General features: G+C 54.7%; 1 protein-coding gene across 1 annotated transcript; it reads left to right on the top strand.

Annotated features, from left to right (window-relative positions):
- Positions 1–1,022: 1,022 nt before the first annotated feature.
- Positions 1,023–11,716, top strand: mybpc2a (myosin binding protein Ca; the record flags this gene model as incomplete). The annotated part of the gene is made up of 23 exons (XM_029836699.1): positions 1,023–1,153; positions 1,224–1,393; positions 1,483–1,615; positions 1,981–2,104; positions 2,673–2,675; positions 3,350–3,453; positions 4,276–4,445; positions 4,901–5,066; positions 5,437–5,543; positions 5,621–5,650; positions 5,987–6,126; positions 6,198–6,357; positions 6,735–6,839; positions 6,992–7,180; positions 7,324–7,458; positions 7,605–7,772; positions 7,851–7,939; positions 8,026–8,221; positions 9,228–9,367; positions 9,458–9,617; positions 10,069–10,205; positions 10,960–11,146; positions 11,474–11,716. Coding segments are annotated over 23 exons (2,979 nt in total), but the record flags the coding sequence as incomplete, so codon positions are not given.
- Positions 11,717–12,954: the final 1,238 nt, after the last annotated feature.

Below are 12,954 nucleotides of genomic sequence, written 5' to 3'. Positions count from 1 at the left end.
GAGCTCATTTGCACGGCGGAGATACGAGGCGTGGCGACGCTGATGTGCTTAATGAAAAGCGAAAAGTTGGTTTAAAACTTTAATCTGCCGGAGGACGTTCTTGACTTCTAGCGCCACCGTGCGAGCTTTGCTGCCACCTAGTGGCGAGAACAGCCTGTTTCCACCAGTAAATCTAAAGCCAGATGCGTTCTAGAACGTTTCTACGGCTTTAAATATCCACGTCCAACAGTTAGCGCGCTAATGTCGCTCCCGGATCGGTTCAGGTGAAACAAGCTCTCGCTTCGTCCTCGGCGACTTTTTCTCAGGAATCGCTCCTGTTCGCAGATTGTGACGTGAGAGAAATGAGCTTTGCTGTCGGTGAACACGCTCGGGACATGAAAGAGAGCTCATTATTATAATCCCCTGATCCCGTTTTCATGCGAACGGCACAAAAGTGCTGGAAAATGAGCTTTTTCCCTCCGTCACTGAACTTCGTTCTTGCTTGGGAACCTTCTCCGTCTCCTCCCTTCGGGGATCACTCGGAAATAGAAAACGGGCGAAATGCCGTAACCGCGCTCAATTTCACGCTCACCCAAGCCTCCTCTGATGGCGAGCGCCCTGTAAACAAGTACATTTGCCCCCCCCCCTCCGGACAACGATCTGAACTGATCATTTACCGGTGTCCATCGTGGCCGACCGACGAGTCCGGGGAGTCTCAACCGTGGCGGGGAAGCACGCTCCACGCCATAATGGAGCTGCCAAGACGGATCAAAATGGAAGACGACAGGTGCTCAAATCTGCAGACGCTCCCTGACGGGCGCCACGCGGGCGCCGCGCGGCGCCCCCCGGGTGGACCGGTGACTCGTGGCCGAGAGCGTGGCTGTCACAGGTCGTAGAGGGTTTATGTAGTGGAGAAAAGCCTCAATCTCTTCAGGCTCTTCACCTTTAGCCACATCTTCAGGCTCTTCACCTTTAGCCACATCTGTGCTAGCAACAGGTTAGCATCCCCCCCCCCCCCCCCCCCCCACACACACACACACACACTGAGCAGCAGGAGGCAGAAGGACTTCTCACATCAAAGTCGTCATTTGACTGGTTTCTTCTCGTCTCCCCCCAGTGGGGACGCTGGTGAGGACGCGGGCGAGCTGGACTTCAGCGCCCTGCTCAAGAAAAGGTACCATCGGCCACGTCTGGAAGGCGTCGCCATGAATAACCGGGTGACACTCTGGCGTCGTCTCGCACAGGGAGAAGAAACAAGTGGAGGTCAAAGAGGAGGTGGACGTGTGGGAGATCCTGAAGGCGGCCAAGCCCTGCGACTACGAGAAGATCGCCTTCGAGTACGGCATCACGGACCTGAGGGGAATGCTGAAGAGGCTGAAGAAGATGAAAAAGGTGGAGCCCAAGAAGAGCGACGGTGAGGAGCTGTGAACACCAGCAGCACCTTAACGGCCGTTAGCTTACGCTCGCCGTCAAACGCAAGCTAACGCGCTGCTTTCCTCCCAGCCTTCCTGAGGAAGCTGGACTCGGCGTACTCGGTGGACAAGGGCAAGAAGATCCAGCTGTCGGTGGAGGTGGCCGACCCCAACGCGCCCATCAAGTGGCTCAAGAACGGGCAGGAAATCAAACCGTCAGCCAAGTGAGCAGATGGTCCGTGTTAGGCTGGGTTCCTCAGAGGCAGTGCGCCACCTGGTGGCCGGAGGTCAGAGAGGCGCATACAGCAGCTACGCATAAAACAGGAAACGCCGTTCGACACGGACACACTTTCACGATTAAATGTCGGGTCTGTGAAGTGTTTGCTGAGCTGCTGTTGATGGGGGTGGGGTTAGGGGAGGGGTTAGGGGAGGGGTTAGGGGAGGGGTCACCACAGAGATGTTCTCCATCCTCCTCTGCCTGTTTAACGTGTTCCTGAGTGCAGGTCTGCAGAACTCTGCCTCACTCTGCTGATCTCCGGCCTTCTTCACTCCCCCCCCCCCCCCCGTTATCTTCCTCCTCCCTGTCCAGGTACGTCTTTGAAAGCGTGGGCAACAAGCGCGATACTCACGATAACAAGTGCAACCTGTCTGATGACGCCGCGTACGAGTGCGTGGCTGGGGAAGAGAAGAGCTTCACGGAGGTTTTCGTCAAGGTACAGGAGTCGGAGAGTTTGGAGGAACCGTCTTTCAGCTCCTCTACGCCCCCCCCCCCCCCCCCCCAACGCTGCCGTCTCAGCGCCGAGAGACTCGACAGCTCTTTGTCATCCGTTTGTTTTGATGCTTTGATGTTGCGCAGCAGCGCCGCGCTCTGTTGTCTGCTCGCTCATTTTTAATGGGGACGTGGAGAGTGAAGACTGTTTCCTGTCATGTGCTGCTGAGCTGGGTTTTATGGTGTTGCTGCATTTCTGACTGATTTGTGTGTGTGTGTGTGTGTGTGTGTGTGTGTGTGTGTGTGTGTGTTTTTAAGGCCGCTTTGATTAACCATCAGTGGAAACGTTAATGTTGCAGTGGGAAAATCGGGAAATTTAACTTCCCCAGATGAGTTTTCAGTCTTTCCTGGAGTGTTACTGGCTTGAAGAACGACTGTATGAGTCTAAGTTTGGCTCTCTGGGCTCTTCTGGGGGGGGTTAATAGATGTAATTGGGTCTGCTGCTGCTATATTAATCCCATGCAGGTTCGGCTGCTGCGCGTCAGGCTTCTACAACCGCAGAGGCCGAGGAGGAGGTTGAGCTCTCCGCCGCGCCGCTCACGCAGCCGCTTGAGTGTTTGTGTCCATTAAAAATAGTTCTGCTGCTAATGAGCATCAACAGCGGCGCCGCCGCTCCGTCCCCGGGGAGGCGGAGCAGCGGGGGACCCACTGAAGAACGAGTTCGCCGACGTCAAAGGACGAACAGCAGATGAAGAGAAACAACCAGTTTTGTGTCGAATTTAAAATACCGGAAAAGGTGGGGGGAGGGGGGGGGACAGGCGTCTCCGTCTGACAACTTGGGCGATGCCGGCAGCATCCTGAGGTTCCCCCCAACCGAGGCCGGACAGTGTCGGGAGGGGGGGGGGGTGACATTGATAAATAGCCGAGGTTAGCGGAGCGATGAGAATCACAGCGCGCGGTTCCGCGGCGCGAGTCTCGACACCTCGGGACACTCAAAGGTGCTCAAACTGAGAGGCTTGCGGTGCGCTCCGTTACCCACGGTGACGGAGTTTCTCCATCATTTCCAATCATACGTTGAGAAACAACAGTAGCAGCACAGAACGCCATCAGCTCACACGATGAGGACGATGTCACAGCTCATGGTTGTGTCCGACCTGTGTGTGTGTGTGTGTGTGTGTGTGTGTGTGCCGGTGGTACCTCTGGCTGTAGCGTCTTAATGGAGCCGTCCTCCTCTGCTGTGTCTTCAGAGCCTCCGGTCACCATTACTAAGCTGCTGGATGACGTCCACACCGTGGTGGGCGAGAGGGTGGAGTTCGAGGTCGAGGTGTCCGAGGAAGGAGCCAACGTCAAGTGGTGAGCCGGCCCCCTCGTAGGACGCTGGCCCCCAGACGTTAAACATCTGGGATTTGATGGTTTGGTTGTGATTCACCATCAGACGCAGGATGGAGTAAACACACACACACACACACACACACAGAGAGACACTAAATGAAGAAAAACATCTGGTTTTGATGTGATGTGCAGCCGACCCGCTGGATTACTCATTATCAGGAAACGTTCTGGAGTGATAACAGAACAACCAGACAGGAAGTGGAAAATTTTACAGTCTAACTCATCGAGCCAACATGAGGTGAGAGGAAAAGCTGATCAGGGATCATCTGCGACGGGATGTGACCACGAAGTGGAATTAAAACGTTGTCGCTCTCTAGCAAACAGCACCATAAACAGCCGCGTCGCCTCATTAGCGGTTGTGTAGCGACGCGCGCTGAAGGGTCACGACCCCCCCGCCTGGATCCACTCGCCTCCTAAAAGTCCGTTTGCAAGTTTAAATTTTAATCTTGGGCTCTTCCTCCCGTTAGTGTATCTGTCCATACGGCGGCTTTTAGCTCTTTGCAAGTCGTTTGCACGCATTTACGAGGCGGCAGCCGTGAATGCATCATTTAAGAGAGGGGGGGGGGGGGGGGAGAGGGGGAGAGAGAGGGGGGGGAGGGAGAGAGAGGGAAGGAGAGAGAGGGGGGAGAGGAGAGGGAGAGAGAGAGAAAAAGGGAGGGATGAGAGAGGGAAGGAGAGAGAGGGGGGAGAGAGAGCGTTGATCGCCACTGTTGCCTGGTGGACACTCGTGGTATTGCAACCAGATTGTGGCGCTTGTTGAAGTCCGTTTCTTCTTCCCGCCAGGATGAAGGATGGAGTGGAGCTGACCAGAGACATGGCGGGCTCAAAGTACAGGTTTAAGAAGGACGGAAAGAGGCACATTTTGATCATCAATGAAGCCACCAAGGAAGATATCGGAATGTACCACGTCTTCACCAACGGCGGGGAGTCCAAGGCCGAACTGGAGGTCGAAGGTAGCGCCTGACTGAAATATAGCAGAGGCCCCGAGGGGTGATAAGCTGAGACGGCGGCAACTTCTGAGCGATCAGCCGCCGGGAACACTTCAGAACTTTTACACTCTGACTCAAGTCAGGCGAGCGTGGAGCGCCATAATTTGATCATTACTCACACGGCGATTAATATTACCTCGCTGGTGGTCACGCTCGTTTGCTTTCACATCTCCAAAATTGCTGTTTGGAGCCTGTCTCACCTCACAGAAAATCAGCCCGTCTCTCCAGCTGTCCTCAGGCCAGATGTGTCCCTAGAAATTGATTAGAGTGTGAGCAAATGTGCGCCCATAACTGTGTAAAACTCAGAACAGGTGCAGGAGTAGCTTAAATCCACTGGGTTCCTCTCAAAACAAACATCCACGTGTGTGTGTGTGTGTGTGTGTGTGTGTGTGTGTGGTGTGTGTGGTGTGTGCGTGCAGACAAAGAGCTGCAGGTGTTGCAGAGCATCGCTGACCTGACGGTGAAGTCGACCGAACAGGCCGTCTTCAAGTGCGAAGTGTCCGATGAAAAGGTGACGGGCAAATGGTTCAAGGACGGCGTGGAAGTCCGGCCCAGCGATCGCGTCAAAATGACTCACGTGGGAAGGTACTCGGCGCCGCGGCGCCTTCATGCGCTCAACAGCCACACAAACTCACGAACCAGCGAAGCTCCGGGGGGGGGGGGGGGGGGGGGGGGGGGTTGTTGGTAGTCGTCTGACCCAGTTTTTGGGAAGCTGCAATCAGTGCAGACATACATCAGGGGCGTCCGCCGGGTCGGGGGGTCGTCGGTAATCCTCCATCCGAGCCGCCCGCGCCAGCAGAGGCGGCAGCGGTCACACAAGGTGAACGCCATTCAGGATGTTCCTCGCTCGGGGATATTGCCTCCCAAAGCGTGTTGCCAGGGGCAACTGTTTTTACATAACCGCAGGTCACAATGAGTGCTGTTTCCGTGGTAACACCTGCTCACATGCCACCAGGACCCACAAGCTGACGATCGATGACGTGAAGCCTTCGGACGCCGGAGATTACACGTTCGTCCCGGACGGCTACGCGCTCTCGCTGTCCGCGAAGCTCAACTTCCTGGGTGAGGGAACGATCCGAGTTGCTCCGACGACGAGTCAAAATCCCGTCCTTGACTAATTTTTGCCTTTAATCCCTCAGAAATCAAGATCGACTACGTCCCCAGACAAGGTAAGGACGGAAAAAAAGGCCAACTTTCTAAAAAACCTTGATGGTTTGTTAGGAGAAACGTCTGCTTTTGCCACACTCGGGTGTGATGGAGGTCAGGCGTTGTCGTCAGTCCCCAACACACAAACGTTGTTGTGTTTACGATGCGTCAGCGCTGACGTCCGTGGGTTCCGTAGCTTCTGTAGTTTCTTGTGAATCATCCCACCACGTCATGGTTCCTCCCCCCTGCTGTGACTCACAGCTGATCGTCCGTCTCCCCGTGTAAATAACGACTTTGGCGAGTCTTCCCACCGCCCTCACAATCCCTCACTCTTCCGGTTGTTTTCCTCACTCCCAAAGATCCTCCCAAAATTCACCTGGACACCAGTGGCGCCAGCAGCAAGAACGTCATCACCGTGGTGGCAGGGAACAAACTCCGACTGGACGTGGAGATCAGCGGCGAGCCGGCGCCCACCGTGTGCTGGATGAGAGGGGACAAGGTGAGGACCGGACGCCATGGCGGCAACCGGACAGTGAGGCGGTGACGCCCTCCCTTTGTCTTGGGTCGCAGGTGGTGTCTGAAGCCGAGGGGAGGGTCCGCGTGGAGACCCGGAAGACCCTGAGCAGCTTCGTAATTGAAGGGGCGATGAAAGAGGACGAGGGCGCCTACTCCCTCACCGTGACCAACCCTGCCGGGGAGGACAAGGCCGAGCTCTTCGTGAAGATCGTGGGTCGGTGGCGAGTTCTGACCAGATCCAATGGACCCTGATTCGAGCACATTAACGTATAGTGTTGACTGTGTGTATGAACGGGCCAGAGTGAATGTACAATATTGCTACATGTAGCGACCGACGTGGATAAAATGTAGCATTTTTGACGCCTTAACGAGGGGAGAAAGAAAAGAACAAAAACTTGCAAACATCAGTCGCGCCAAAAACGTGACTTTTATCCTAAAGTCTGTCAAGAAGAATGAGCCTCAGCGTGTTTGCTTTTGCTAAATTCCTGTTGATTAACGAGAAAGCGAGCACGGGGGGATACTGATTTTTCTCTTTTCTCGTTCCGACCTTCTCTCCCGTTTCATCCCCCCTTCCCCCGCACCTGTAACCAGATGTGCCCAACCCTCCTGAGAATGTCAAATGCACGTCGGTTGGCGAGGACTGCGCCACGGTCACATGGGACCCTCCCGCGTTTGACGGTGGAGTTCCCATTAAAGGTGAAACACGTCGCAACTGATGTTAACATCTGAGGTCTCGGCCCCCGGAGAGAACAGCAGTTTAGAATCTGTTTACCGCCGTTTCCGCTCGTGTGCCGTCAGGAGCGCAGAGACATTTCTCACGCCATATGTTGACGTTCGCCCCCCCCCAGGGTACCTGATGGAGAGGAAGAAGGTTGGCTCGTCCAGATGGACCAAACTCAACTTTGACGTGTACGAGTCCACCACGTACGAGGCCAAAAAGATGATCGAGGGCGTGCTCTACGAGATGCGAGTGTACGCCGTCAACGGCATCGGCGTCTCCCAGCCCAGCGCCAACTCTAAGCCCTTCATGCCCATTGGTGCGTTGCCATTTATCATTAGCACAATGGTTAATTATCGGGACTCGCTCGCACAATGCTCATTCTGAGGGAGCTTAACCCACCTCTCATCTCATTTACTTGGAACATTAACATACTAATTAGCTCCTGTCTCCCCCTCCCAGCCCCCACCAGCGAGCCCATTCGCCTGACAGTGGAGGATGTGACCGACACCACCTGTACGCTCAAGTGGCGTCCTCCGGAGAAAGTGGGCGCGGGCGGAATCAACGGATACATTCTCGAGTACTGCAAAGCTGGAAGTAAATACAAACACTTGTAACTGGGCTTTAAACCGCCATGCTAGCATGAGCAGGGCCCTGATGCTAGTCCGGCACCGACACCGGGTCTTTTGGATCTTCCGTCCACTGACCCCCCCCCCCCTTCATTGGCTCCTCCCCTTCTTCAGGTGAGGAGTGGGTGCAGGCGAACCAAGATCTCGTGGAGAGAACCCAGTACAAGGTGAAGGATCTCCCGGTTGGGGAGAAGATGCTGTTCAGAGTGGTGGCCATCAACATCGCTGGACGCAGCCCCCCGGCCACCCTCCCCCAGGCCGTGACCATCAGAGAGATCATGGGTCCGAGACGCCGTCTCGCCCAGTTCCCCGAACTCTGACAGTTTTAGAACAAACGTTCACGTTTATTGTCTCACACAGAGCACCCGAAGATCCGCCTCCCTCGGCATCTGAGGACCAAACTCCTCGTGGTGGTGGGCGAGAAGGTGAACCTGGTCATCCCCTTCCAGGTTCGTTCTGGCTTTTGTCCATGCGGACGCCTCTGGCGCTGGAAACGATCCCGATCGGCTTCTCCAGTTCTCCTCTGGTTCCGCAGGGCAAGCCTCGTCCTGTGGCGACCTGGTTCAAAGACGGCGCCCCCCTGGAGGACAGGTCGGTGGGGACTCGCACCAGCGAGGTGGACACGATCCTGTTCATCCGCTCGGCGGAGCGGAGCCACTCCGGGACGTACACGCTGTCCGTTCAGATTGAGAACATGCTGGACAGCGCTGACATACGCATCCAGGTCATAGGTCAGTCCGGTGGCAGCACCTCTGTGACGCCTTCGCTCATTAAGATTAGAACGCCGTGCGAGGATTGCTAAGCTAATAGCCTATTTAGAAGCAGATGATTGGACGTGTGACATGCCAGAAGTCTTTATTCTTAAACTTGATGATAATCCCTAATTTCAGACTCCTGGGATCTGTGGCTTAAAGTAGCAAATCATCAAAGCCCCCGATTGCTCTCGCTCTTCAATAATCCTGACTCCCGCACGCCGCTGTGACCGCCAGCTCATTCCTCATCTTATGACTAGCCTCCCCGGGTCAAAAGCTAGGTGGATTATTCGGCGGGGCTCTGCTGGGATTATTTTCACGTAGACTGCGACTAGGTTCGGATTTTGGGGCTACCCTGTCACTTCCTCTGCTGAGAAGGTCGAGCTAATGAGAGGCTGCGGCCGCCGCCATCATCCGGCACCTCGGCTGATCCGTCACCGGGAAGCAGTGCGGGATTAACGCCGCTCGCTGTTCCCACGGCACGGCCACAGAGGAGAGCGTGTAGCGCAAGATTAATGGCACATACATCAGCATGTGGGTTAGCATTTCTGGCTGTGCAGGAGAAGGGATGATAAACAGGCCGCTCTCTCCTGGTCCGTAGTCCAGACAAATCATGCCGCTGCGCACTTTTTCACTCGCACGGCAGCAGTTTTGCTAACGTGTCAAGCTTCAACCTTTTGTCTTTCACTCGGTTAGCCTGTCAGTCTTTGCCAAACTCCGTCTGTGAGCGCTGACATCTCTGTCTCAGTGGGACCTTCTGCTCCAGATCTGTTCATCACTCCACCTCGCGCCCTCTGAAAGGCTTGCCGCCACAGGCAGCGTCCCACGTGTCCAGCTAATGTGGCGGCGTCAGTCTTTTGAGGGTAGCGCCAGCTGGCGGACATCCTAGCCCATGAGCTAAATGCTAATGTCAATGTGATCCGTCTCTCTTCAAATATTTGGGGTTCTTGTCGAGTTTGAAAGCGCCGTTTCCTCTCCCGAACAGACAAACCGGGACCCCCGACTGATGTTCAGATAACAGAAGTCTGGGGTTTGAACGTCTCGCTGGAGTGGAAGCTGCCAAAGGACGACGGCAACTGCGAAATCATCGGCTACACGATAGAGAAGAGCGACATGAAGACGAGGGTATGACGTGTTGACCTTCCCTATTTTACATTGATCCGAATAAAACGCCGGGAACCTCGTGTCGGCCTTGTGTCTCTGCGCCCCCGCCAGGAGTGGTTCACGACCTACGAGCACAACCGCAGACCCAGCTGCACCGTGTCTGACCTGGTCATCGGGAACGAGTACTCCTTTAGAGTGTTCAGCGAAAACATCTGTGGCCTCAGCGACGAGGCCGGCGTCAGCAGGAACACCGCCGTCATCAGCAAAACAGGTGAGGCAAACCGCTCGGCGGGGGCGGGACGGCGACGCTAAATCTGTAGCTTCTTAACAGGAAGTACTTTAAATTTATCGGAAGATTACGCGTGTAAATATGATTCGACAGCGCGAACGAAGAGTTGAACCTTCGTAATACCGGCGCAATTTGTGATTAGCAGCTGCTATAATTAAATGCTCAAACACATTTTAAGGGGAAAATTAATCCACACTGATTATGCAAAACAGAGATATTCCTTGACGAGGTGTTAAATAACATTTAGCACTGGCCACTCGCGCACAATGAGAACTGCTACGCTAGCAAATTAACACCCGCCACCAGCTACCGTTCTAACTTACTGCACCAGAAACTCGGCGGACAAGTGTGTCGCCAGAGGGGTCACCTGACAGCCCCACCTGGGGTCAAAGGTCAACGCAGCCGGAGAATGAACTCTGGTCTTGGTCTTCAGGTTTGGCGTACAACCCCCTGCCCTTCAAAGAGAAGGATGTCAGCTCCTCCCCTAAGTTCACAGCGCCCCTGGTGGACAGGAGTGTGGTTGCAGGCTATGCCACGGCCATCAGCTGTGCCGTCCGTGGCCATCCCAAGGTAGGAAATATTCCTTGGTCGTTATATCCCGGCTTTGTTTCCAGGGACGGCAGAAAAGCTTCTTTAATTATTGACCCGCTCCCTTCACGCAGCGTGTCAAAGGTCAATGCCGGTGCCTTTCAACAAGCTCCCCTTCATCAATATTCTGAACTGAGCAGCGGTGTAAAGATCTTCTGCCGAGCCGGTCGATTGATTCCCAGCGCCGACCGCACGTGCGCGCTCGTGTAGCCGCCTCGCCTGCTCCTCTCTCCTGGGGGAGGAGCTCTGGGTCGGACGACCCTCCGGTTTGAGCTGAAGTCCCTTCATTAATCAGCCCGGGGGCTTTTGTTTTAGCCATTTTTGTGATCATTTCCAGACCTGCTGAGGTGCTTTTGTGGAGGTTCTGATATTTTTGAGGTGAACAAATGTGGGCTGATCTGGTCTTGAAGCTCCACTTTGGCTGCGTGTGATCTGTGCTGCAGGCTTCACCACAGACTCCCTCTCTGATCTTATATTGAACAGAAGTCTCAAGCGTGAACAAGTCGGGAGAGGATTTTGACGCCTTTTAACCGGGAGTTCGCCTTTTTTCCCCCCCTCAGAAGCGAGAATAAGAGGTGGAGCAGGAGGATCTTTGAACCCACATTATAGACAATTTCTGTTCCTCCAAATTGACAAAGATTTGTCAAGTCAAAACGTTGACCTAATTTTAACTTCTCTCGCTCTGTTTACACCCCCCACCCCCGCCCCCCCTCCCTCCTCTTCCTCCTCCCCGTAGCCAAAGATAATCTGGATGAAGAACAGCATGGTTATCGGCGAGGACCCCAAGTACCTGATGCAGAACAAACAGGGCGTGCTGACTCTGAACATCCGTAAACCGTGTCTGTTCGACAGCGGAAGATACTCGTGCAGGGCCGTCAACGATCTGGGCCAGGACGAGGTGGAGTGCAAGGTGGAGGTCCGAGGTAGGGAACAGCACGTCCAACAGAGAACCAGCCAGCTAGCTAACCGCGATGCTGGCGATCTTCTGTTTCTCCATCTCCCTCTTTGATGAGGAACAAAGCATCAAAGGCGCGCGGTAGTGATGGACAAGCAGGCTAGCGGGAGATCAGCCATCCATAAAGCTCAGGCTGACACGTCTCCCCGCCGCTCTGTGAGCGAGGGCGAACTTCCAGGCGGTTTAAAAACAGGCCGTCCCGCTGTATCGCTGCGTTCGGCGCCACGGGCGACGCCTCGGACGGGATGATGTGGAGGCTCCTGAGGCTGACGGGAGCTTCTCTTTCTCTCTGCAGTGGTTCAGGAGAAAGGCGAGGAGGCGAAGAAATGAGCCACGCCGCCGAGGAAACAGCCCAACAGGAGCAGCGATGGATTACGTATACGGGGATATTCATGAATAAATATGATTAAAGTAGATCACTGCCGCTGCCCCCCCCCCCATGGGTAAATAAGGGGCCATGGGTGGTGTTTTGGTGAGCAGATGGATCCTTCTTATCTGTGAAGTGGACGAGCGTCAGATAAAACAGCCTTTCATCCTTTACTGTCCCCTGTCGTCTGTTCTGTGTCTGCGTTCTGGGAGGTTTTTACAGCTACGGGGGGGCAGCACACGGGGGGGGGGGGGGGCATCTTTGGGAGACTCGGGGGGGCAGAAATATTCACCCTAACATGGCAGCACTGATGACAGCATTAAATATTCACTCCCGGATTCAAAAACAACAAAAACGTATCGGCTCGCAGTGGCGCACGCTAGTAGCTAGCGTGCTCGCTAGCAGAGGGAGGTAAGGCTACGGGAGGGGAAAACCGAATAATGTGATGTTTAAATGAATGACAGAATGACCTTTATGGAGAAAAGGTCACATCAGATTCATGGGGGATGGGACAATGTGCGTAAGTCGCTTCCTCCGGGTGGGCGTGGCCTAAAGCGGACAGGTCAGGTCGCCGCCCTTATTCAGCTGTTTAAACACACACACTGACCTTGCTGATACATGTCTTACATCCCCGCAAACACACACACAGACACCTCAGATCAGGGTCTCATTAGCATCACCCACCAGAGACTAATTAACGCACCCATCAACACTGCCCTAATTTGCTCTCCACGTCATTACCGAGCAAACGAATTAACGCTAATTTACACACCCGCAACACAAACACAGCAGCGTCTCTGCTGGGAGGGGCCCCGCGCACCAAATTAAGGCCCCGCACCCGGGCCACCGTCCCAGGTGACCGCCGTCCCAGGTGACCGCCATCCCAGGTAACCGCCGTCCCAGGTGACCGACATCCCAGGTGACCGCCGTCCCAGGTGACCGCCATCCCAGGTGACCGCCGTCCCAGGTGACCGCCGTCCCAGGTGACCGACGTCCCAGGTGACCGACATCCCAGGTGGGAGGTGGTCGGGAGGGAAAGCAGACGGGATGTTCGGAACTGGTGTAAATCTGCACCAAAACTCATTTTTATTTTGAATAAATAAAGGAAACACAGTTATAAAAGAGTTATCATATTTATTACTCTACTTCCTGTCCTGATGACGCTCAGATTCTAATGTTAACCTGAGAGGAAGGACTTTTACCTGAGTGCTACATTCCCGCGCTCCTCCCGGACTTCCGTTGAACCAGGTCCTGGTTCCAGTCCGTTCAGCAGAGGGGGTGAGAACACAGGGTCACGTGACCCCTCCGCCCACCCTGTGGGATTATTACACGTGACAGATTAGCTAATCCAGGAATCTTTTCCAAACATTTCTGAGGAGGAGCTGGAACGAGGCTGGAAAGATGAAGCC

The sequence above is a fragment of the Takifugu rubripes genome, chromosome 5 (genome assembly GCF_901000725.2).
Source record: "Takifugu rubripes chromosome 5, fTakRub1.2, whole genome shotgun sequence".
Lineage (NCBI taxonomy): Eukaryota > Metazoa > Chordata > Actinopteri > Tetraodontiformes > Tetraodontidae > Takifugu > Takifugu rubripes.
The sequence above is the reverse complement of the archived record's forward strand: the minus strand, read 5'-3'. Positions and strand labels throughout refer to the sequence as shown.